Here is a 25,109-nt window from a genome sequence, read left to right as displayed (position 1 = left end):
CCGACGTGTGCACTTGGAGGAGCGGCACTGGTTGTCGATGGTCTGGATCACGATTCACCTCTGGCGAGTGGTAATGACGACATTTCTTTTCAATTTCAGCATAAGAAACTTCCAGCCTTTCCGAGGCACCTTATTGCTGTTTATAACCTTCATATCCATCTGTCAGCCCCCCCTTTTTTTTATTTTGGATTTCAATTTCTACAAGCTTTTCGTGATGCGTGCACTTGTATGTCAAACATAAAATTATGCACAAAGGCCCTGCCATGTATATACACTATCTAAAACTAGACTTTTTACATGGTCCAAAGTTGTCCTTTAATTTAAAATAAACAGTAATAAAAATAACAGTAATTGATCTTTTAGGTTCCAAAGCTGCATGGCCAGTTGTAAGGTACACTGTACTGAAGAGCGCCAAATTAATTTTGGCAACCTGGGGTTGCCAAAACATGGGTCTTTCACATGCACCTGAATCTATGTTCTTGATAGTCTTTGCATTTCACCCCAACTCAAATGCAGCTACCACTATAGTGAAACTATGGATGATCCGAAGTATTAATGCTTAGCATCTTAAGGCTGTATGTTCACAAGCACAGACACCCAAGAAAGTAGAGGAAAGCATAGCCACCATCACAGCTCAATTGCAAGAGGTGCACAATAAATGGAGCTTGTGAAGCCCGCCTCCACAAGCAGAATATTGTCCTTTTTCTTTGGACTTCTCTTCAGTTTACCTTCAAACTAAATAACAAATGATAAATGTCCCCCAATTACCCATGGTGTTACTGCGTCCTGGTCAACTTCTGCGTATTTACAACAAACAGCTGTGTGTGCTACACTTGGCACAAATCCTATATAGTACTTTCTGTCCACGCTATGAAATCCCTGGCCACACCACGGTAGCAAACCAGCAATAAGTTCAAATAAGTTAAATGGTACTGGCAACTCTTTGCTGTTTAATGGTGCTGCTGAAAATTGTGCACAACTCTGAATTTTTACCTTCTATTATGCCAGAAACCCTTGGACCAAAGTGCAGATAACACAAATGCTACAAATGCTAGAAAGCAAAGTGTGTGAAATCTAATAATGTTTGAGTAGCAAGAATAATGCTGAACTTCACACAACTATCAAATGGCTCCGTTTGCAAGTTATGACTACAGCTCTTTCTAGTGAGTCAACTTTATTCAGGCCACAACATTCTGGTTGCTGCCCTTCAGTTACTTCTGCCTGTTTGCTAAGACAGTCATAAGCAACAGCACACTTGAATACAGCAATGTATTAGCATTGGTGCCAATGTTACCTGTCAAATATTCAAAAAAACACAGGATGTTTTAAAATAACAGCCATTAATAATATTGTGCTGGAAGCTTCTCTTTAAGTCCATCTTGTATGCATAAGTACTATGGTTATACTTGGCCTGTGAAAAAGTGGCAGCCAACATTCAAGCATTTGTAAACCTTCCTGGATGGCTTAGCCTGAAGATATTTGTTGGTATGGTTTGCAGCCAGTGCTTCCTAAGTCAGCAGTAAAAATTGTGGCCAGACACATCTGATTAGAAAGCACAAGCTAGTGCTCTAGAAAAAAATAGTGCAAGCTCGAGTCAAATGAGCCAATTCCATCACAAAAATACATTGTCCTGCACGAGTAATGTCCAAACACAGTTTCAGATCAACAAGCATGACTAGAACAAGATTTAAATGCACACAAGAGCTTCCTTTCAACAGTTATATCCCACCAAGCTCACCATTAAATTACAACCTGGAAGAATATGAAAGAACTATGGCACTGCAATCTCGTGTTTCAGTTGTTTGTTCTACTCAGCAAGAAAGCACAAGCACCCTGCATGGCAAGTGTAGTGCCTCTAAATTGTAAAATAATAAATAGCCCTTTATATGCACTGAAGGTGTTCAGCACGAAAGTCTCATTTAAGGGGAGATGCTACTCGGAAAAACTTTTCTTAAAATATTTGTGACAGCTCAATGAAATTTTCACCATTTACAGAGTTTGTGCTCCTCTTTTCAAATCTGCTTTTCGTTTTTTTGATAGCTCATTTGGTTTATGTTTGGCAACCATACATTTGTAAAAACAATGCCTTTTTGTACAAACTTAGGCGACAACAGTGAGCACAAGAAAACACTAGAAAATAGCTCAAATTTCTCCCTATAAATAGTAGAATTCAATAAAGCAAAAAAATATAGCACAACATTTTTGTTTTAGTCTAGAAAAAATTTCAAACGCAGAGTTTCAGTTTTACCATTCTCAACGAAGAATCCTTTGAAATTATGTTACTTAATATGTTTGTGGAAAGCTCTGAAAGTTGTTTCTTTGAATTCAGGACATGTTAAAGCATAAACATGCCAAATTTCATTATGATCAGACTACATCAAGTACACAAATTTTAGTGCAAAAACTCTAAAAATGCTACAAAATGAAGAACTGGGAAAAAAACGTTTGAAAGTTTAACATATCGCGATGCTAGACTTAGGTGGGGAAACGATTTTATTTTCGTATTTTCAGCAAAAATGCGGTGTTGCCGATGTGGACTCTGGGAGAAGAGGGTTAGACCTACATCCCCACGAAAATTCAAAAGCAAGCAATGCCGTGGAGCGAAATGCCGCGTGTGCGAAATTCGGGTAAATTCGCACTCTCACGAGCCACGGCGAGTGCTTTTTGCATTTTTTGCTAACTTCTAGGCGATTATCAGCTTTGATTCTTTAATACTAAAAGAGGAGGCTTGGAGGAATACAAAACAACAAAACACAAAATATTTTTTTCTTTCCTGAAAAAATTCTGGTTTTTCGACCCACATCTCCCTGTAACAACAATGCATTTAGCAAGCATTTTTATTAAATGCCTTTGTAGTACAACAGAATGTATCTCAACAACAGATGCTCTCAACATATTTATGACAGGATTATGAAATCTATAAGTGATGCACAACCAAAGCTATTTCTTATGCCCTTTTATTGCTGTGCACTTAGAAGCTTTCCAGTTTGGAGTACTCAACATTTTAGCTCAGCTTTGACACAGTAATTTTTTCTCATGCAGCATTAAATGATCATGCTACATGGTGCAAAACAATAAGAAAAATACTGCACACTTCATGCTCCATAGGTAATATTTTCATACAAGTCCAACTGTAGTGTCATCATCTTGTGTTGACAAACTAGTATACGTTTTATTGCAGACTGTGTAAACAAATACACAATAAAAGAAATGTGTCAGTTCTGCCCAAAGGATGGAGTATACTGAAACTCATTGCGAGGTTTAGCATTGCACTAAAGCACCTAGGATGGCGTTCTAACAAGATGTGGGGGTGACATGATGGCCCGACACAGCACACAAGGTAACTGCTGCTGCGCAGAAGAAACAGCGCCCTGCCAGTAACCAGGCACCTCATAACGCTGGCGGCTGCTGGGATGAGTATTGCTACCAGTGGCGTTCCAGATTTCACATCCCGATGGTGCATGAGATGACCGATGGAAAACTACTAGCGATTATCAGAGCCCAATGAAAGGATTAGACAGTTTTATCTTGACATTTACTGCTTGTTTTGCCCAGATCAGTGAATTCACTATTAGTGGAGCACTTGGGGGGGTTGACTCAATAGATGTGCAGGGTTACCTTATATTAAAATTTAATCTTGCATAGTCACATCTTGTTTTTATCATTTCTGCAATAGCCTCTGAAAAAGTGTCAGCGAAACCAAAGATGTGGCATCAAATTTTATTTCACACATTATAAGACTTCTTGAAAGTGCTTTTCAATAATTGCTAAGCACATACACGCAAACACAGAAATACAAATCCTGTGCACAATGAATGTTCCAAGAAACACCCAGTGTGTACTAATATAAGTACTGTTTATCCCTGGGTTCTAGTGGCGCAGAACCCAGTTGCATGCTCAATGAAATTGAAAGTCTACTTACAGCAGCAGCTGCAAGACATTCTTGATATCTGCCTTTGACAGCTGCAGCTATAGCAGCTGTAAAATACAGGGTAGCCCAGACACCACAGTACACAAACTCCTGCAAGTAACAAAAAAACAATAATGTGAGGAAATACAGAGGCATAAATAACAACACAAGAAAAAAGATGTAGGACACTGTGTACAGCCATGTATATATACAGCAAGAGAAAGCACATGAATAATAGATATGCAATACTACATAAAAAAAGGAGTTGCAAAGCAAGTGTTGAAATAATTACGTTTCTTGATGCCATAAAGCTGAGAACTGACACCCCGACATAAGTAGCCAAATAGCCAAAGGAACAGACAAAAGCCAGAAATAGTAATTTGTTTTGAGCCAAAATGCCACAAGAAGAAAAAAAATTTGTTCACATAGCACTAATATATTTGCTAATCTGGAAGAGTTACTTCATACAAGAGATAGGCAACAATGCACATCTGCGTTATCTTTTATTTAAAAATTAAGTTGTGGCAAGCTGTTGTTTTACATCTGAAAGCAACAATCTAGTCATGAGAGATGCTGTAGCAGAGGGCGAACGAATAACTTTGACCACCCAGGGTTCTTTAATGTGCCCCCAAAGCTTAGCACACAAGCATTTAAGCATACAAGTCCTGTTGCATTGCAGTCATTACTGCCAGGGATTGAATCTGCAACATCATGCTCAGCTGCACAACCATGGCGGAAGTGGTGGAGCCTCTATGGTGAATGGCTACAGCCACTATGGTTGGATGGCCAACCTAGGCAGGTTAGTTGGTAAAGCATTGCACACATAATGCCGGAGACATGGGTTTGGCTCCCACCTGCTGCAAGTTATCTTATCACCTACTTTCATGTCCCTTTACCATATTATTTTTACATTTCAATTAAACATAACAATTGACTTCCCCTATTATTTCTCTGTCTATTACTTCATATGGTCATGACCAACAAAAAAATGAGCCCCTCTGATCTCTCTACTCTCCTCGCTTATGGTGAATGTACTATTGATTAATGCTCCAAAAAAAGCCCCTTGAAACTTGTGGGGATTGCGTTGTCCATTTTGTTGCGGCGCCGTAGCACAGCACGTTCTGGGCATAGGGGCTGCATCGCGGCGAGGTCGCTTTCGAACTTCGCCCGCGCGGACCACCGCTTTCCCTCTCTCTTTTTCCTCCGAGGGCGCCGAACAGCAGCGGGACCGTAAAACACTTGCTGCTGTCCGCCCCCAAGGGGACCAGGGGATTGGTCTGTTTGGGTGGGAACTCGCGTCCCCTTTCTACTGGCGGCTCGAGCCAACCGGGAAGAAGCTCTCGGACAGCGAAATGGTGCGTACTGAATTCCGATTCTCCCGGTCACCCCTTTGGTTGGCCGACCTTGCCGAAGGTCCTCGACCCGAGGCGGATGCACACCTATTTGCTGCTCCTGTTCTGGAGGCTACGCCAAAGAGATACAGCTCACCTGACGTGGGCGGTTGTACTGCGCCGGGTCGCCCTCGGAGGCTATAACGAGCTGAAGGAACATTGCCCTGGAAGTACGGTTGTTGGAAGCCATCCTCCCATATAGCGGCGTGTTACAGCGTTTTCTGATACTGAGTGCCACCCTTGATTTGCGGGAGCTTCGGCGCCTGAGCCCCGTGACGATAGGGTGTAACAGTTGTTGTCAACGCCAAGGTGGTTGTCGAATAAACGCCTTCCTTGTACTCTCGGCCTTCTCCTTGCGGCACTTCGTGCACACAAAACACGCAGCAGCTGAGCTGATCGTCCCCCGGAGAGGCTCGCATCCTCGCACCTGTGCAGTACCTATCTAGTGAGGGAGACCCCAAACTAAAGGTAGTGCAAGTGAACCCAGATGTCTGTAAACCTGTACTAAATGAACACTCTGGCAAAGTAGCTGTAGCAAAGTAGTTGAAGCCTGCACAAGGAAGGTTCTCAACCCTGGACAAAAGGAAGTGTACTAACCGCAAGCATCCAAGGAACAATCTTGATCTTCTCAATCAGGCGAAAAACGTAGAAGAAGAGGAGCACCAGGGTGACCCAGAATGCAGTCATTGACACAAAGCCATACCAGTTGGATGTGCTCGGAAAGTAGTAGTCCAATTGAGAGCAGATGAATCCAATCAGGCTGATAATCTGCAAAGACAGCATCACTAAGCACTCCTCTCACAAAAGAAAGAATGAACAGGAAACAAAACACCAAGCTACACATGCTTTGGTGCACCTTCGCCTTGCACAATCCTGTGTGTTAACATTATTTCTATCAAAATGATACCAACTAGGCCGCTGCTTTCAGGCTAGTGAACTTCTATGAATGTCCAGTACACAAGTGCAAGGGTTGGGGCATTTAAAAAAAAAAAAATCAATGGGGCTGCAGTTCATCTCCAGATTTCTTCAGATAATCAGTGCCTCTGGCAAGAGCAAAAAGTTTCTCGGCAATGCTATTATTGCTCAATGTGACTTTGCTAATAACAACTATTGTGTGTGTGTGTGTGTGTGTATATATATATATATATATATATATATATATATATATATATATACGTCCATAGCTCAAAAAGTACAATACCGAACTTTCATATTGCATTTTAGTCTTGAGCAGTGGGCATCTTGAGTTGCGCTGCCTTTTCCACTCTGGGCAGTGCTGTTGTCATAGTTGAAGTTTTAAAGACGAAGTCTTTTTTTAGCGAGTTACCACCACTTTTTTCATATTGGGTATGTTTCTAGTGTATTTCGTGGGCTGATCCTGGAGACAGGGCAGCCTAAAAATATGGGCCGATATGTGCCTCTGGGACCACTGGCCGCCGTGATGTTCCAGGGATACATGTATATCATGACCATATAAAGCCAACAGACAATGAAGCCAAGGAAAGCATCGGGGAAATTAGCTGTGATTAAAATTTAAATGTAGAAAATAATGAAGAAAAGGAATATGAAAGTGGACAAAAAGATAAATTGCCGCCGATGGGAGAATCCACAACCGCCACATTACATTTAAATTTCAATCACACCCAATTTCCCCATTGCTTTCCCTGGCTACATTGTCTGTTGGCTTTATATGGTCATGATTAACCAAAATCGAGCCCCTGATGTTCCCTTCGCTCTATATGTATAGTACATAAACAAATGAAGTTTTTTTAACGGCAATATTTGAACTCGGGACCCCTAGAACACCAACCTGATGCTCTAACTATTAGGACACGGGCGCATGACTCAGCAGGTGGAATAGAACATCGAGGGGTGAAGAGAGAGTGCGGTGTGCAGTGACTCCACCCCTATCTTACTCCCAACTCACTCAGAAAGACTGTCTGCCATGCCTACAATTTTTTTTTCGTTTTTTTTTTTGTCTATCATCTCATGCATCTGCGTGCTATGAGGCTTCTTCTGCCTGTGAAATTTGTGGAAGCACCGTGAAGCTAGATCCACATAGACCAAGGTATTGTTGCTGCATGTTTTCTTAGCAGACAGCTTTACTTGCATTTCACTGTGTCATATTGGTTCTTAAGGTTGGATGACACATGGGTAGAAATTGGGAATGTGGAGTGTCAACTACAATATTTAGTGACAGTAATCATGCACTTTATTTGAAATCGGTTAAAACAAACTGACAGCATAAGGGAGGGCAGACAAAACAAAACAAAACACGAAATTCCCATCTTTAGTATGGTTCCATCCGAGGGTAGGGAATAATACCAGTGTATGTATTGATACCAAAGCTCAGAACAATGACGTGTAATTGGAATGGAGTTATCACAGTCACTCTACACTGCCACAATTTCCAGACTGCTAAAGTGACACTAGGGGGGGGAAGCTGCTAAGGTATGGAAGGGACAACATACTATGTATAGTGTTATTAGCAATCAAACAAGACAAAACTTTCTGAGAAATATGCTTGAGAAAACACTTTTTAGTACCACACACTTTCCACACCTTTCCAAAGAGGTGTTGCATGGTCCCTTAAACATTTAGATTTGAATAGTGCCACCACTCTGCTGCCACAAACATCTAGTGCACAGCACACCGAAGTTGATGTGGCTGAAGGATCAAAGGCAGCTTCATCGGTACACTCCGTGTCGTCGTCTTTCCTTTGTGCTTCCTGTGTGGTGCTGCTTCTACATTATGCACAACAAACTAGCCATCTAGAGCCCTTCCTACTTATCCTAGTACTTTCTTTATATTTGGGCTATTTTCAATGTTTGAACATCAATCCTGGCCTTCCTGTGTCCCTTGCCACCTGCCATGCTCACATAAACACATTCTGCATTTTCATAAACTTGAGCCCATTGAAGTCAGCTTGGACTATTACTATCTCCAGGCCATGCAACAAGTGTGTGCAAGTCTTTGAGGTGGGCTTCAATGAAAATCCTGATTTTACAGGGAATGCCTCTTCCAGAGATTACATCCCATAACAGATACAGCCACTATTGCGACACATTGGTGAGAGCTGGCAGATAGCACGACAGAATTCCTATGGCAGCAGAATCTAACGCAAACTCTTCAGCACACTGTGCGTCATCTTTCTCCCATGCTCCACATGTGGCACTGCTTTTATCACGGGTATCACTTGCAAGTGACACACAAAAAGTCTAGAAGCATCTTACAATTTGTGCTCCTTTCAGGATGCCTGGCAAGGTGCGCAGATATGATGGGTCAAACACCAGCCATGAGGCAGACTTGGTTGTTGTAGTGGTTGTGGTGGTCGTGTGAGTGTCGGGGAAGCCCTGGCCTTGCATTCTGCCAGTGGGTGCAGAGACGATGACAACGGTCTGCTTGGCACGGCCTCCTACAGAAAAAAAGCAACGAGAAGGACAACATTGGAGCACAAACTTGCGTGTTATCACCAAAAATACCCTTCCTACAAAAATGAAAAGAAAAAAAAATTTCTGAAGAAAAAAAAGCTCGCAGGTCCCTCATGCTTCACTTCAGCAACTAATGCGATAGCATAGGGAGGTACAATCATTAAATGATTATTTATCAACCTTTGTATATACCTATGTGAACCACTGCTATTGCGTTATCACGCACGCACTGCTCCTCTTTCCCCACTCCATTTCTCTCATACCACGAGTTACTAACCGCTTGAGGCCATATCTCCGTACAGGCTAGATCAACGAAGTTTTCATTTGGCATTAAAGCCCTCGTGAGGACATATATTGTACGCTGCTGTCAGCCTAGGTGCACCCGCACTTTTGAGAACACTACCTCTGGCCCACGTTACAAACCCAGGCACACTGCTGATGGCCCAGTTCTGATCTATAATGTTATCACATTAAAAGCATGACTGCAGAACCCTGTCCGAATTTAAGTACGAGCACTGGGGCTGTATTTTCCAACGACCCACTTCATTTTCTATTCTTTCCGCCCTACATCATTGGCTTGAATGCTGCTGTGCTGCCATTATTGCTAGGATCAGTGAGTGCACGATGCATGTCAAGAAAAGAATAATGGAAAATTGAATGTAATATTACAACATATGTGCCCTGTGCCCTCTAAAATGTCTATGCTTGTGTCCACTTTTGCAGGCAAGCTCAAGTCACCACTGTGACAAAGCATTAAGAAAACTAAGCTGAATGGTTTTTCTTGTAGTTACAATTGTGGCTTTCAATGTCATTGAGTTCTCAGCAGTGAAGACACCAAATGGCTTTTCTTTTTGCCCATTCTTAACAATTTTGTGTTCATCCATTATTAAGGGGGAGGAAAAAAGATTTTGCAGCATGAACATTAAGATATATCAAACATTAGAAAAGTTATAAATTTGGAGGCTGTTGCTCATGTGCCCATCCTGCATACCTAAATAATGCCAATATTACGGGTTTTGAATTTACATTATTCACAAACGTTGATTTTCTTCCTAGCATTCTGTAGTGAAAAATATGCATGACATATTGATAATCTGCAGGTTCTGCTGTTTATGTAAAACAAGCAGGTGCACAGTGACCACAAAAGAAATAAGTATTAGTTATTATACAGTCCATTTACAGGCCTGTTGTATCACATGACATGGTTCTGCAATGCTGATTAAAACCTTCGTACAGTTCCCAACTGCTCTGAGTGGACATATGGCTTCAGTAAGGAACCCATGATTAGAAGAAATCTGGAAATCATGACATGAAAATTTAACTGCTGTTTTTCATTAGTGGTAACAAAAAATGACTATGGCCATGTACAGTACAATCCACTCTCAAAGGGAATGCCTGAATCATAATAAAGCGGACAGCAACAGTTCAACTTTTATCAGGAAAACAGGGTCTGATAAGTGGCAGGCAGGCAGCTACATGTACAAAAACACGGCAGATTTTCATGTCATACTTTGGCTTTAATCGATGCTGCAGTACTAACCAGGTGCTCCCATTTAGAGTGGTGCCACACTATACATGCCACCACTGTGCGCTATGGCTCAGCATGAAATGCACGGTGTATTCATAGAGTTTGATTACTGTACTGAGCCTTGTAAAGGTCAGCAAAGTCATATTTATTATATTTTTTAACAATGTATTAACAATGTATGAGTTACAAATACTCATTCAATTTTTCAATAGTGAAGTTCACAGCATAACCATCAGGGAACGATCCAGTGAACCACCAATATCCTATGAACATCCAGGTATGATGCATTTGTCCACGTCTTGTCATAACATCTGAAGGATGTCCTGCTAACATGTATTTTGCAAATATCAAGTAGCCGATGTCTTACTGACGTTCATTTTACTTTAGAATTAGAGTCATTATGGACATTACATGCCGACATTGTAGAGGTGTACACGCTACATCATGTCACTTGGCTACATTTTAAGATGTATCAGTTGGGGGGGTGTAATTAAAGATTTGTAGTTACATTTTTATGTGGCTAGATCTTTGAAAACACTAATTTCCTCGAGCGTTATTGTGCATGAAATGCGATACTTAAATGCGGTGCTTAAATTTTGCAGAAGTAAACAGCGGGACCATAGGCTCATGTTAGGTAGTGAATGCACTTAGTTAATTTTCAGAAATTTTTTGTCACGAAACATGGTAGCCCGTGGCAGTGACACTGCACTACTGATCATATGATGTCTAAAGTATTGACATAAATACTTTTTTCGAACACAATAATCTCCAATTTCAGTCACTTAAACCGAGGACAACCTTGAACGCTGACTGCACGTACGTCAGCGGCAAGCATACGCTCAGCCGGGTTTGTTTATCCGGGGCTCGTATCGGCGCAGCCGCGAGCAGAGTGACAAGGTGGATGGGAGGGGGTGCCTGGCCCGGCTCCAAGGCAAGCCACGCACGCCGGCTGGCCCAGACGCACCTGCCACCGCGGCCGCTTGTTCGGGCCACTTGTTGGGACGCCCCGATGCGACCTGATTATCGCTCCCCCTGCCGCCTCACGACTCCTTCGCGGCACCGGCAGCAAACCGATACTACAAAAATCCGATCACTTCATACCTTTAGGTGTCGCTTGGTGCAAAATTAGTGGAAGCTCGATATGGATTTTTGTATTGCCCGCGCGGCGCACGGAGCGCCACCGGCAACGTTACGTCACCGGGTATTAAGCGGTGCGAGCAAGCACGGCTCCACGGCCAAGAGCGGTCGATGCCCGCATCTTGCAACGTGTCGGCCGTGTTCACCAACATTGCTCGCACCCTCCGGTTTGGTGTCCTACACCCAGTTCGCATATGCTTTTCCCCGCCAATTACCCAACGAGCGGTAGTGACACCAGATAGAACTATAAAAAAAGAAATGGAAACGGGTTGCTGGTATGGCCGGGTATGTCCCCTTCAGACTACCCGTTGTTCAGTGTCCTTCCGACTTTAAAACAATGGGAAGAAAAAAAAAATGCTCGTGCGTACTGGGTCAACCAGCCAACGAATTTTAACATGCCTACATCTACTATCACTCGCTTTGTTACTGATAAGGCACGTTGCGCTGAAGCTTTCCACTGTTACCATACCACTATGTTCCACAGCTGACAGCAGCGCCAGAGCACACAGGCTTAACAAGCGGAAGCAGCAGCTAGGGCAATACTGTGGGGACGCGATTTACACGATAACGTTTCGGAACGTTCACCGCGAGGCAAAGTACCGCTCTAAACGCGGCTGACCGGACAAACATTAGGGATCAAAGAGGATGAGGGGCGGGACGGGGACCGCACCCTCCCCCTTTTCCCTCTCTGGATCTGCCTGTGTTTCGCGGCTTTTTAGCCAACTGAGATCGCTTGTCTTAGATCTGCGTTTAAGCGTCTCTTGGCGTTTAGATTGCCGTTTCGTTCCTTTCGCAGCCCTAAAGCGGCTGGCGTTGACGACATTGGTATGATAAATGAAAGAGTTGTAGCATCCTCTGGCCAGCGCAAGGTGCCTCTAAGGGCTTTTCTTGTCCCGTAAGGTGTGCGTTATTTTGATCCTATATGACATACTCCACTAGCCCAAGAACGAACTACTCTCCTTACGATAATCAACCGCGAGAATGTGGACGCGCTAACTTGACAGAGCCGTACACATAACTTCAATGGAATGTCATTCGTAATACGAACAACGCAACGCTTACTCAACGTTGTTATCGACAAATGTTCACATGACTACTTTGTCCACGCCTCTTGAACCCTAATACTACTGATACTACTCACTGGGCACCAAAATCATCTTCCCCGTCCACAAAGTGAAGAACACAGCAAACTTGTGTGACCTGGCAGAATCACAACACAATTTCCAGCGAAGTTGGTGCTTCCGAGCATTAAGTCACACATTTTAGACTTTGCCCGTACATCATCCATATATATAACATGCCGCCCCACTCCCTAAAATTTAACTACAAGCTTAAATTTCCACCAAATGTCGCATCGATCGGTGCCACACCGGGTAAGATTTGTGTACGCGACTTGTTTTCGCCAGTTAAAAAAAAAAAAAAAAAAAATGGGATTTTACATTCCAACACCACGACCTGATTATGAGGCACGCCGTAGTGGGGGACTCCGCATTAATTTGGACCACCTGGGGTTCTTTAACGTGCACCCAAATCTAAGTACACGGGTGTTTTCGCATTTCGCCCCATCGAAATGCGGCCGCCGTGGCCGGGATTCGATCCCGCGACCTCGTGCTTAGCAGCCCAACACCATAACCACTAAGCAGCCACGGCAGGTATAATGTTTTGTTTTTGCCAGTTCTCTTCAGCGGCGGCAAGGAAAAGAACCTGTGCCCTGTGCTTACAAATTGTGGGAGCATTTCAGTTCAGAGCGCTGAGTATTTCTACACACGACCACTTAGGTAAAGGCACAAATGTTTGACGGTATGTTCGACCACGGCCAGGCTATAGGGCGTCGGCCCCTCTAGCCCGCGGTTCTACGTGATGCGTTCAGCTAGCGTTTGTGATAGAATCGTCTTTCCTTTCTCGCAATTCTTGCAGCCAATGACTAACTCATTCGTGTGCTTTGAGCCGGTCAATCAGTTTTCTGTATAAACGAAAAAAAAATGCAACATGAATATTTTATTACTCCGTAATTATGAGTACTGACAGTGGCGCACCGACGGGGGGGGGGGGGGGGGGGGGGATTCGGGGGTTAGAACCCCCCCCTGAGGCCGACTTAACCCCCCCTTTTGTTGAACCCCTTTTCTTTCCTTACGCATTTGAGTACTGCAACTAAGATGTAAGACGCGCAATCGTCTGCACACTCGCAAAAAGCGCATTTTATTGACAATTTCGCGTGAAGAAATCGAAATTGGTGCTGTTTAGATGGTATTGGCAAACTGTCAACCCCCCCCTGGCAGAGATCCTGGGTGCGCTACTGCCAGTACTAGACAATGTACAAAGTATCATTCAACTGCCTCGACTTTACTTCAGTAGAGTCTGGAGCATTTTAGAATAAAATTATGTAACTTCGACGCATTTATCGGTAGTCCATAATTTGTCGGGATATAACGCACTCGAGCACTCCAGTAATGTTCTCCGAATGCCGTCGTCGATGCGCACAACTTAAACTGTCCTCACATTCCCCTCATTCCTTCCACATGAAAACTCGGTGCCACATTCAGCTTTTCAAGGACAGCGGTCGAACATTCTATATACGCTCTTAGTAAAACGCCTGGTGAAAACGAGTACTTGGTAATTATTCCCAAACCCCTATAAATAACCAACTAACTCAGAGTGCGCCCACGCATACCCCCTAACATACAGTCAATTGTCTCCGAATTTAATGTCGCCGACACATTCATCTTTCTCGGGACATGGCGCATATCCTCTAGAGTTTCTTAAAAATGCTTTCGAGGGTTTGTATTAGAAATTTTCTACAAAGCCCATAATTACCCGCAGACTTTAGTTTACCCGCCCATCATTGATAACATATATATAGTTCCCATTTCCAGCAAATCTCAACTCAGCGTCACATTTAATTCTATCAGGACCGGGAAACCGTGTGTATAACGTTTGTATAACGCTTTCAAGCGCTGGTGTTAGTAATTTGATCCAAAGACCATAATTAACCCACAAACCTCAAGCTTTTCCTGCACTGGGACGTTTCCTTAGATACCAGATATGCTTTTTTGAATAGTTTGCGGGGTTTACCCAAATTCACAGCGATTTTTCCCCCTTCCATAAGTAGAAGAAACTAGGTTTCATCGTATGCATATCGTTATCGTTATACGCTGTTCAATTTCTGGTCTTCATAGCATAGAACTTTATCCATGCTCGTTATGCGTAAGTAAAGTTTTGGACGTGCCAGATCACGGGTTGACATGAAGATTATAAAGCGAACAATTATTGGAAAACGTCTAGCGAGGCCTTATTTGTAGGCTATAGTAATATACCAATATAATTTGACGTTGTCTAATACAAATGACCACGTTGCAAAAAACATTTTGAGAAAGTGGCACAGATAACAAATATCACGCCAACTGACGTAAGAACAACATGCTTACCCAAAGCTTGGTGCGCGAGCATCTTGGCATTCAGCCCCCATCGAAATGCGCTCAGTGCGGCTAAGAATCGAACCTCGTGCTTATAAGCAGCAGACTATTTATCCACTCAGCCAACGCGGCGGGTATATTGGGAAAACGATGCCCCCAGCGTCTGCCAACACTGTCGATGGACAATCCGTTGTGTGGCAAACATTTTGCCACACAATTTTTTTTTATAGTTATCAGAGTTTGCGGTGAGCAACATGAGATCTAGTTCCCAATAACGCTGAGCTACTGAAAATGTTCACCCATTGTTCATGTTTCCAACATGCAAGTGCCTGCTAAAAGGACGAATTCCCAGCATATACATTCGAACAATATTCGCAGTTAGCTTACTAATTAAATTAACAAGCATGGTGTCATGCGCCGCACAGACAAACATCAACAAATCTCACTCGATGACCGCGAGCACTCGCTGTCACAACGCTGGCGTAATGAAGATCGCCGACAGCGGGCAGTGACCGCTGCTTGCTGCCGCTCGCTTCGCCGCGCCTGCAAAACTTACGCGACCTCCAAAACATATAACATACGGGAGATAGCATGCACGACGCCATCAGCCATCTCGGCTCGCCTTTAGCATATAATAAAAGTTAGTCGAGACATCCCTGTGACTGTCCTCATATACCCTTTTAAAAAATTATATGTCGCACCCCTGCTGCTCTATATCGTGCCGTCTCCTCGGCACAGGTATACGCGAACGTCTCCAAGTCGCGCGATGAATCGGATAATCAGGTTCTATATCAATACTCAAAGCAACAATGATACTACGAAGCTAAGGCAGCGCTGCACTACATTTCGGTGGCTGTACCAATGCTATATCTTCAAAAAGCGAGCCACTGTGCTTTGAGATAGCTCCGCATTTTCAGGCGAGCAGCAAATCATGCGAGAAATGTCTGTCGAGGCGGCCGAGGAAGACCCATTAGCGTGGTGACGTATACTTGTGTATGACGATGCCCTAATTGAAAGGAGACAATAATCATCTCTCGATGAAGTGAAGTGATGAAGTATGTGCAGAAAACCAGAACCGCGCCAAGCCCTGCCGCACCCTTTCCGCCGAAATACCTGGCGAGTAAACAATTTCACTCTTTCTTTCCCTCTGGCGTCCACTATATAGATCATACCGCGCACTTTTTTTTTTTTATTTGAGAATAATCTGCGCGGCAAGGTGAGCCGACAACCACACGTTCTTTCTGTTATTTCCCGAGGCTCATTCATTAACAGTTCGCCTTCTACCCCTGTGCTAACGTCGGTGAAATGAGAACACCTCTGCCTTGTGAAAACGACTGCTTGTTTCATCTCGCATTTTCCACCATCGCAAGAGACCATCCCCCGACTCGAAACTGCCCGAAACGGCGCTCGCACAGCGATGTGTCGGGAGGCGTGCACTCGAAACATTATGTGACCTCCTAATGTCGATCCTCGCTTCAGGGGTTCAAAGATACGAGGCCATGTAATGTAGTACATACCATCCGCGATATATCGGCAAACACAGCCGGCCACCCCAATTGGTTTTCAGTCTAATGTTTATTAATTGCCCCGTTCAGCCTGCTGGGCCACGCAAAACGCGGCGAAACCGAAAGAAACTGTGTGCGCCAGTTTCGATGAGGCGGCTCCGAGTCTCGCGAGACTTCGAGCGAGTTTCCGCACTGAGGAAAAACTGCAGTACGAAAAAGTGTCAACTGTATCAGCAACGCATTTCACTGCACACTTCGAGTCCGTATTTCTCGGCGCGTGCGTGCGTCGGAATGCGAAGTCGCACCCGCGACGTCGTACTCGGCAAAAAGGCCACAATTACCGAGCCACCGAAGTTGAACCATAATAAGTGGCTACCGAAGCAGAACCTCGACGCCATTGCTATACCGCTGTTAACGGTGGCATCGAAGTAATGCTTCGTTATATACCACATGGAGAACTTTTCCTACAATGCTGAACGCCAACAGCGATAACAAACGCATAGAGGCGGCAAGGGGGGGGGGGGGGGGGGGGGCAGCACGGGAAACCTTGCACTCAGGCTAAAAGATAGCGGCAGTCGGAGTTTCCGAGCGATAACGTGTGCCTCACGCGCCTCGGTACGCACTGATCGCTTGCGTGGTCATTGTTGCTGCACAGCCTTGTTAACGCAAGCCCGGATACCCGATAGTTATCAGCACGCGTACCACCGATCCAGCGAATCGGCGACAGCGATGCCGCAACGTCTATATTCTTACTACGCCTGACAAGACCATATATACAACAAATACACTGGTGAGCTTTACTTTTAAAAGCTCACCAGTGTTCACCAGTGTTCTGGGGGGGGGGGGGGGGTGAGCTTTAAAAGCTCCCCCCCCCCCCCAAAAAAAAATGCAGCCGTGTAAAGCAAGTGCCCACTGCTGACGTAATCAAACGGCCCGAGCGTGGTCGCGGCGAGCGTGTCGGAGCGCTTTCAAGCAGAGGGCGCGCATGCAAGCTTTCAGATGTGATGTCACGCGGAATGGTTGAGAGCCCATACATTTCAGTGGAGGACGAAGTCGCGCCTAAAGCGCGATTGTCTTTCTCCAAAGACTGCATAGTTTCCGATTAACACGTCTGGCCTTGTACACAGCCGTGGTAGCTCGAGAAACATCTTGAGTACGATCGGAATGGCAGCGGGGGCAGTCTTCTGAGTGCGTACGTCGAAATAGACCCACAGCAACAAGACGAGAGCACGTCGGCTGCTCCTTCGGCCCCCGCCGAACAACGGCGGCGCCAAATGCCGGGGGGAGGGGCGGATCCAGGTTTTTTCTGAGGGGGGGGGGGGGGGGTCAGCTTCTGTCAATGATGATGATAATGATGATAGTATAGCCTTTATCATTTACCGAAATTCACCGTTTCTGCTCACGATAAACCCGCGTTTTATACGGCTAGAGCAGCACCTGTAGCCTACAAGGCTTGAGAAGGCAAGCCACTTTTTTTTTCTTCTTTTTTTGTATTTATTGCCAAGAAGTTCGCGCTGTTTTATTGCGATAGCAATTATATGTACACTCAAAAGCAGATTTCTGCCGTCGCCGTCGCCGTGAGGTTCCGTATGACGTCAATGGAGATGAAATCGTCGCCGCGCGCCGAACGCTGTATGTGCGAGTGAAAGGGCGCGAGGGGCGCGCGCTTTCACGGGGAGTGAACGCACGGCGGAGAACAAACGCGCGTTCTGCGCCGTGCTCCCTTATGGGCTGCAGAAGTAGGCGTCTCTTTCCTCCTTTACAATCACCATATATGTAGAGCAAACGCGCCTTCTTCCGACGCGCGAGAGGCCGTGGGGGAGGGGGGAGGGGGAGGGAAGGGAGGCGACGTTTAGCTGCGGCACGAAGTGCCTATTTATATCAGAGGCTCCGGCAACAGTCACCAACGCCGCACGCATTTTGAGCGAACGCGGGCAAAACGCCGACGGCGTCGACAACAGTTCTGCGTGTTGCCGGTGCTGCTGCATGTCCAAGTTTAAACAGCTGATAAAGCTAATATTATTACTCCGTATAGCTCTCTACAAATTTGCTATCGCAATTGATGCTTCGCCTTTCAGGTGAAACTGCGACAACTTTTTTATTCCCCGGCCGCCACTGTCATCATGAAAACGAGTGTTACCTCGCGCCATCTAGCCCGCCGTGGTGGCTCAGTCAGTTCAGGCATTGCGCTGCTGAGCACGAGATCGCGCGATCGCATCCTGGCCGCGGCGGCCGCATTTCGATGTAGGCGAAATGCAAAAACGCCCGTGTGCTTGCGTTGTAGTGCGCGTTAAAGAACCCCAGGTGGTCAAAATTAATCCGGGGCCCTTCACTACGGCGTGTCTCATAATCAGAACTGGTTTTGGCACGTAAAACCCCAGAAAGAGGAAGAAGACCTGTAGCGAAGCCAGGTACGGTTTCTCCGTGCTTATAGGAAAAGGACGTTACCCAATACAGCCATGTGCTTGGCGGCTGTGCCTGATCATGCAGGTTGTTCAAAACTAAGCTTTATGGTTGTCTTAAAATTAGGCACTGGGAGGCACGCGAAGATCACCTGTGCAAATAAGTTATGTGGCCAGGGGGGGGCACAAAGTGAGATGATAATTATCGCTGTGAGCAGCCCAATTAACTAAAATTTAACAATTATTTTTGTCGACTGCAGTAAGTGGGTATGTTTGTATTGAAAACCTAGAGGCAGTCGTGTTTCTACACAGTATCAGTCGGAAGAATTATTCTAGCGTGTTCGTGCTCCGAGATATCCGACTCCAAATTTCAATTGCACTGGGCAGAGTTATCGACTCGACGCGAGAGCGGTTTATGCTTTGCGTTGCTGTGGAAGGGAGGCATTTTGAACATTTTTAGGGCATTGACATCTTGATGGGTGAAGTGTTGTCATGAGATTTGTGCATGACAACACCAAAGTTAAAGCGGCAGTATGAAATATTCGTTAGCAGCTAAAAAGGTTTCTGCTGTTGATGGTGCAGTTGTTGCTTTTGATTTCAATAAAACTTACAATACTTAGAAATCAGCAGTCACTTTATTTGCGTAGCCCAAACAAGGACCATGCCCGGTCGTCTAGTCACCATTACGCATGCGCACTGGCCTCCGGCTTCTCCGCTCGCGCCATTATCTCGGCATGGCAGCTGCCGCCATCTTTACAGGCTGCGCGGTCGCGTGTTACGACAGCGGTTACGGGTTCTTCGATTTTTTTTTTCGCCAGCCGTGAGGGGAAGGGGGGCAGTTATTATCTTTGCCAATGCCTCCGCCGCGTTGTCAGACTAAACGCTGCACCCAACAGCCGCGTCACATCAGGGAGGAGCTTTGCGCTGATCCTCACTCTCTTGCATGCGTAATCATGCGAACGACAATTAAAATTTGGAGTTGGATATATCGGAGCATAGATATGCTAGAAGAATTCTTCCAAGTGAAACTGTGCAGAAACACGACTGCCTCTAACTTTTGAATACAAACATACACACTTACTGCAGTCAATAAAAAGTTAATTATTCAATCTTAGTTAATTCGGTTGCTGACAGCGATAATTATCTCACTTTGTGTCCCCCTGGCCACACAACTTATTTGCGCAGGTGGTATTCACGTGCTTCCCAGTGCCTAATTTTAAGAAAACCATAAAGCTTAATTTTGAACACCCGGTATATCAGCCTGTATTGTTTCTTAAAATAAAATTTGGGATGGTCTGTCGCAGGTTCGTTATAAATGCGTAAGCACGGGTCCGGCTTTGGAGTTCTGTTGGGACACCTTGATTTCCTTAAGAAGATTCTTTGTGTTCGGCTGAGACACCTTCGTTTCAACGCGGCAACCACTACGCTGGTTGTTTACGATATGCGAATCACCGCGTATGAAGACTCACGACGCCACCTACAAGAAGAACGATGTGGCGTAGTAGCCGTGAGCGTGAGCCAGCGTCTTCATGTTTTGTTTCCCACGCGACGTCATCCTTTTACACAAGGCGCGCATCTGCTTCCATTTCTCTAACCACGCGACGCCATCCTAGGCCCGCGCGCTGGCGTTGGCCGCTGACGTCACGCTCCCCCATTTCGCAGCCCCTGCTCGAGGCTTCGCCCCGCTCCGCGAGAACGCCCACTCAGATAAACGGATCCGGTGGGCTTGAGCCTCCTATGCTTAATGTACGACAATAAAACTGCGAAGTTACAATGAAAAACTTGTAGCGTACGAACGGTACTGTGCTCGTACTGGATATTGTCAACGTGTAACTGTGATCACAATGAGTGCTACAGTTAAAAAAAAAAAAAGTTGTCTATGCGTAGTTCTTAGTTTAGCTGTTAGTTGTTATTATTTATATATGAACACTTCAGCGAGAGATCTCTTTCATTAAGCAGGTTGGTCGCGGAACCGATGACAGCAAATGAGGCAACCGATGACACCCCAATGGGGAACTAAGTTGATCAGGCGCGAAGGCGCTCGCGCGGACATCGGCGTGCTTGGCAAAAGGGACGTCCCCTCGTTCATTCGACGCCACCGACGGGACGAGTAAGGCACGGCCGGCGCCGGAGGTCCAAGGTGTTCATGAGAAACAATAACTACGGCAACTTCGCGACACCACACCCCTACGGAATATAACTAAGCTTGTGAGCGAGCTAGCTTTACTTCTACATGGCTGCTACCACTGGTACTCGCGAAAAATACTTTTGAAAAATGCTGGTGGCCATATTTTTTTTGCGACAGGGCCATCCCCCTGTCAGCGGGGGGGGGGGGGGGGGGGGGGGGGGGTCAGGACATCCGGACATCCCCCCTGGATCCGCGCCTGGAGGGGGGGTTAGCATTCTAGAAAGATGGAACTAATTATTCTTTTTTTACGGTCAACTTCAGTCATTCAGTCATTCTTCAGAATAACGAATACGTTTTGTAGCATAAATATAAAATGTATATCTCATATTAAATGTTGAACATGACGCATGTGATCGGCAGCTATTTTTAAAAAATGGTGCAAATATGCAACTTATAAAGAGTTTTTATAACTTTTTCTACCGGCTTTTAGAAAACCTCGAAGACAATTGTGTGCCCTCGAATACACTGCAGTTCCTTTGTGATTAGTAGTAGTAGTAGTAGTAGGAGTAGTAGTAATTAACTTATATTAGTCGCATCGCGCGTTCGTTGTAATAAATAAGCCCGGAGCGTGAGTCTGCAACAATAAAGTATTCGAAACTATACGTAAGCTCGTACAGCAAAGAACCATGACAACGAACACCAGTGAAAGATGTTCAGCGTTAGACTAAATCCAAAAATAGAAATGACTGAAGCGAACGGGTCATCGTTATCAACGCACCACAAATAATTGAGATAACGGTGTATATACATGTTCTCGTCGCATATCGCAGATAAAAGTCTTACTTCTATTCTGTTAAGAGAAAGTGTTTGGTACGGCAGAGGTGAGCAACGGGCCGGTTGCCGCCCCTTCCACTTTCCCGTCCCGTCTCCACACATCGTAACGTAACGGCGGCCGCGCGCTCGCGTCTTCTTGAGTATGCCTCCCCGTCTGCGAGTGAAAGTTCTCGACGCATACCATGGAAGCGTGTCAGAAACAGTACCGTGAATGGCGCTGGCAGATGCACCGAACGGAAACCAAGGCCAGCTCGTGCGGCCAACGTCAGGCGCAGGAGCGCGGAAAGTGCCACCGCAAAGGAGCAGGCAAACGATAGCGCAGCTAGCCGCCGCCCACAAACGGCGACAAGCAGGCAGAGCAAGCTGCCCCACACAGATACCATTCAAATGCATATGAAAAACAGATGCACTCCCATTAGGCCACTAGTCCAAACGGGACAGTGGCTCACAGGAACCATGGAGACTTCTTCGACCACTGTTGCTCACAATAGGCCAACTGGGCATTCACAACAATTATATACAGGGTGTTTCAGCGAACCATTTCAAATTTTATTTAAGGTTGCCTGTAGCAGATAGCGCAATTCTAGTTAATGAGCTGGTCCACTCGAAGAGGCGGACACTTCTTGCGCAAAAAATTGAAATGCATAATCGACTAATCAAGAAAAATTCACTAATTCAGTTTTTAAGTCATTACCTGATGGCCCATATTGCAGTTTACAAATTGTAGCCATAAAGTTCGGAAAACGGATCCACTTGGAATTCTCCGGATGACACCAGTTTCGAGATATTAATTCCCCAACTTTGCGGAGAAATGCATTGGCGTTCCAGTTAATTTTGTGCTTCAATGCATAAAGCGACGTTTTGTTAAGAAACTAGCTGGAACGCCAATGCATTTCTCCGCAAAGTTGGGGAATTAATATCTCGAAACTGGTGTCATCCCGAGAATTCGTTCCAAGTGGATCCGTTTTGCGAACTCTATGGCTACAATTTGTAAACTGCAATATGGGCCATCAGGTAATGAGTTTAAAACTTAATTAGTGAATTTTTGTTAATTATTCGATTGTGCATTGCAATTTCTTGTGCAAGTAATGTCCGCCTCCTCGAGTAGAACACCAGCTCGTGAACTAGAATTGTGCTATCTGCCACAGGCAACCTTTAAGAATTTTTAAAAGTGTTCGCTGAAACACTCTGGATATTTGTAGCCGCACCAAATTTATTTCAATTGGACTAATTTAAAATACGGTGAAGGTATGTTTACTATTAGAGTGTCCATAAACGAAGCCTCTTTATATGGAGTAATGGGCGTAATTAACGAAGTTGCGTTTACTTATTTTTTTTAATTGTTGTCATAGGCGGCTAACGCATTCAAGACGTTTGAAGCCCCGGTCTTTGAAAATATATATCTAGCCGAACGATGAAATCCTCAATAGGCAAGCTAGCTATGCGAATATTTCAGATTCGCAGGCTCACTGAAAGCGGCTTTTGGGAAGACTGAGGTCAATTAAAATCTGGGTAAAATTTTACGTGTCAAAGCCACGACCTGATTATAAGGCGCGCCGCGCGTATAGTAAGGGGCTCCGGATTAATTTCGACCACCTGGGGTTCTTAGAAATGCGCCCAATGCGCGGTACATGGCGCGGCGGCCACATTTCGATGAGGGCGAAATGCTGAAACGCCCAAGGATTTTATCCCGCGATCTCGTGCTTAGCTGCGCAACGCCAAAGCCACTAAGCACCCACGGCGGGTAGCTTGAGCTTGCTACGAACTCTTTGAATGAGAGAAAGACTGGTGACAACGATGGTCCTGACCAAGAGAGTGCTTGCCCTCACCAGGCCACAAAGCAAATTTTGGTTATACGCTGGAAGTTGTTACGTCCCCTCTAAGGAGTGTGCTATCGCAAGAATTTTTTCAATTAGTTCATTAATAGCAGAGATAGAAATGTTTCAAGTGCCGCGAACCCATGATTTGAGGAGGCGAGCGTCACCGCCAACACACTCTCTCTCCACTTGCCCCGTCTAGCCTCCGCAAGCGAAATTCCTTCCCTGTGTTCTCCCATTCCGGAGCTCGAGGGTCGCGTGACGAATACGTCACGGGTCCCGCCTTCGTTGTTTTCTTTTTCTTTTTTTCCTTCTCGTGTTTCTGCTGAGTGGCGCATTGCCGGTGACGGTCTCGCGCGCGAGCTGTTGTTGCGTTTGTCTCGTTTCGCGCAGCGGACGATCTTGCGCGCTCTACACGAGAACAGCGGTATAAGTCAGTGCCACAATCACGAGCAATGTGGCAGACGGGAGAGAATGAAAGAGCATAATCGCGGCGCTGGAACACGGTAGAAAATGACACAGTTTCGTTCTCTGTATACGCGCGACTGCACGACGTGGGAACAAGCAGACGAAACGGACCTGCTGCTGTGCGAAGTAAAACACAAAAACACGCAGACATTCGGTCTGTGTGGTTTATTATTTCTCTAAACATTATTTCGTTTATTGAAGCAACAGACTAAACAAATAACTGATGTTGCCTTGAATAATTCTCGAAGTCGACGTCATACTGCCGTGTACGCATGCGCATTTGCGCGATTGACGTCGACAATCCGGCTGGGAGCGCGGCGCCCGCGAGGAGAAGGGCAAACGGCGTTTGGTTTGAAACGTAAGCCCTTTCCGCGGCGCGAAGGATACTTGGCAGGCACAATCGTTAGCGCGCATTGTATGCACTGCGCTTGTCAGCTCAAAATGGACTGACCTGGTGAGGGGCCCTATAAGCATACCAAAAGACCAACAGGATGCAGAAGGAGACAGTCGGCGTCCGTGTTGGCTCACATACAGAGTACGCATCGCCATGGAGAACTCATCGATTCCCACCGACCTCACTATTTTTTTTTTTTTTTTAGTTCGATTCCGTCTTTTATTCCGTGTTAATTCAAGCAAACTTAAACGAGGCCTGTTTCGCTACTCAATCACGACCATCTTTACTCTTGCTTTCATTTAATACTATTATTAACGTTAATCCTTCCAACACACTTGAACGTCAATACTGGGGTTTAACGTCTTAAGGCGAACCCACGGGCTATAAGAGTCTACGTACAGTGGAGGTTAATTTCGACCACCCGGAATTTTTTAACGCGCACCTAAATCTAAGTGCACGAGCGTATTTGCATACCGCTCGCATCGGAATGCGGCCGGCGCGTATCGGACCCGCGGCCTCGTGCTCAGCAGCGGAACGATAGCCACCGCGGCGGGTCTCCAACACAGCTCGATTCTTGGACAAGAGTGAGTACGCGTCAATGCCTTTGAAGTCATCACCAGCCAGGCAAATCTGCCATAGAGCTACTGATCATTATATATATATATATATATATATATATATATATATATATATATATAAAGACCGAGAAGAAAGGAAACGGAGGGGCCCGATTTTTATCATTAGTCATATC

At 45.3% G+C, this 25,109-nt stretch overlaps 1 protein-coding gene and 1 long non-coding RNA gene across 5 annotated transcripts in view; one reads left to right on the top strand and one right to left on the bottom strand.

The window, feature by feature from the left end:
- LOC119436293 (CKLF-like MARVEL transmembrane domain-containing protein 8) overlaps window positions 1–25,109 on the bottom strand; it is a 111,369-nt gene that overhangs the window by 18,683 nt on the left and 67,577 nt on the right. For all 4 annotated transcript variants that reach the window (XM_037703101.2, XM_049656775.1, XM_049656777.1 and 1 more), the window contains exons 2-4: window positions 8,535–8,716; window positions 5,899–6,069; window positions 3,923–4,021 (exon numbers count right to left, since the gene is read on the bottom strand). In XM_037703101.2, coding sequence (XP_037559029.1) covers window positions 3,923–4,021; window positions 5,899–6,069; window positions 8,535–8,716 — 452 coding nt within the window. The remainder of the gene's footprint in view (window positions 1–3,922; window positions 4,022–5,898; window positions 6,070–8,534; window positions 8,717–25,109) is intronic.
- Window positions 6,085–7,743, top strand: LOC125940523 (uncharacterized). The gene is made up of 2 exons (XR_007463726.1): window positions 6,085–6,429; window positions 6,486–7,743. It is a non-coding gene; the product is annotated as an uncharacterized LOC125940523 (long non-coding RNA).

Source organism: Dermacentor silvarum, chromosome 1 (assembly GCF_013339745.2).
Source record: "Dermacentor silvarum isolate Dsil-2018 chromosome 1, BIME_Dsil_1.4, whole genome shotgun sequence".
NCBI lineage: Eukaryota > Metazoa > Arthropoda > Arachnida > Ixodida > Ixodidae > Dermacentor > Dermacentor silvarum.
Note: the sequence above shows the minus strand (reverse complement) of the source record. Positions and strands in the feature narration are given on the sequence as shown.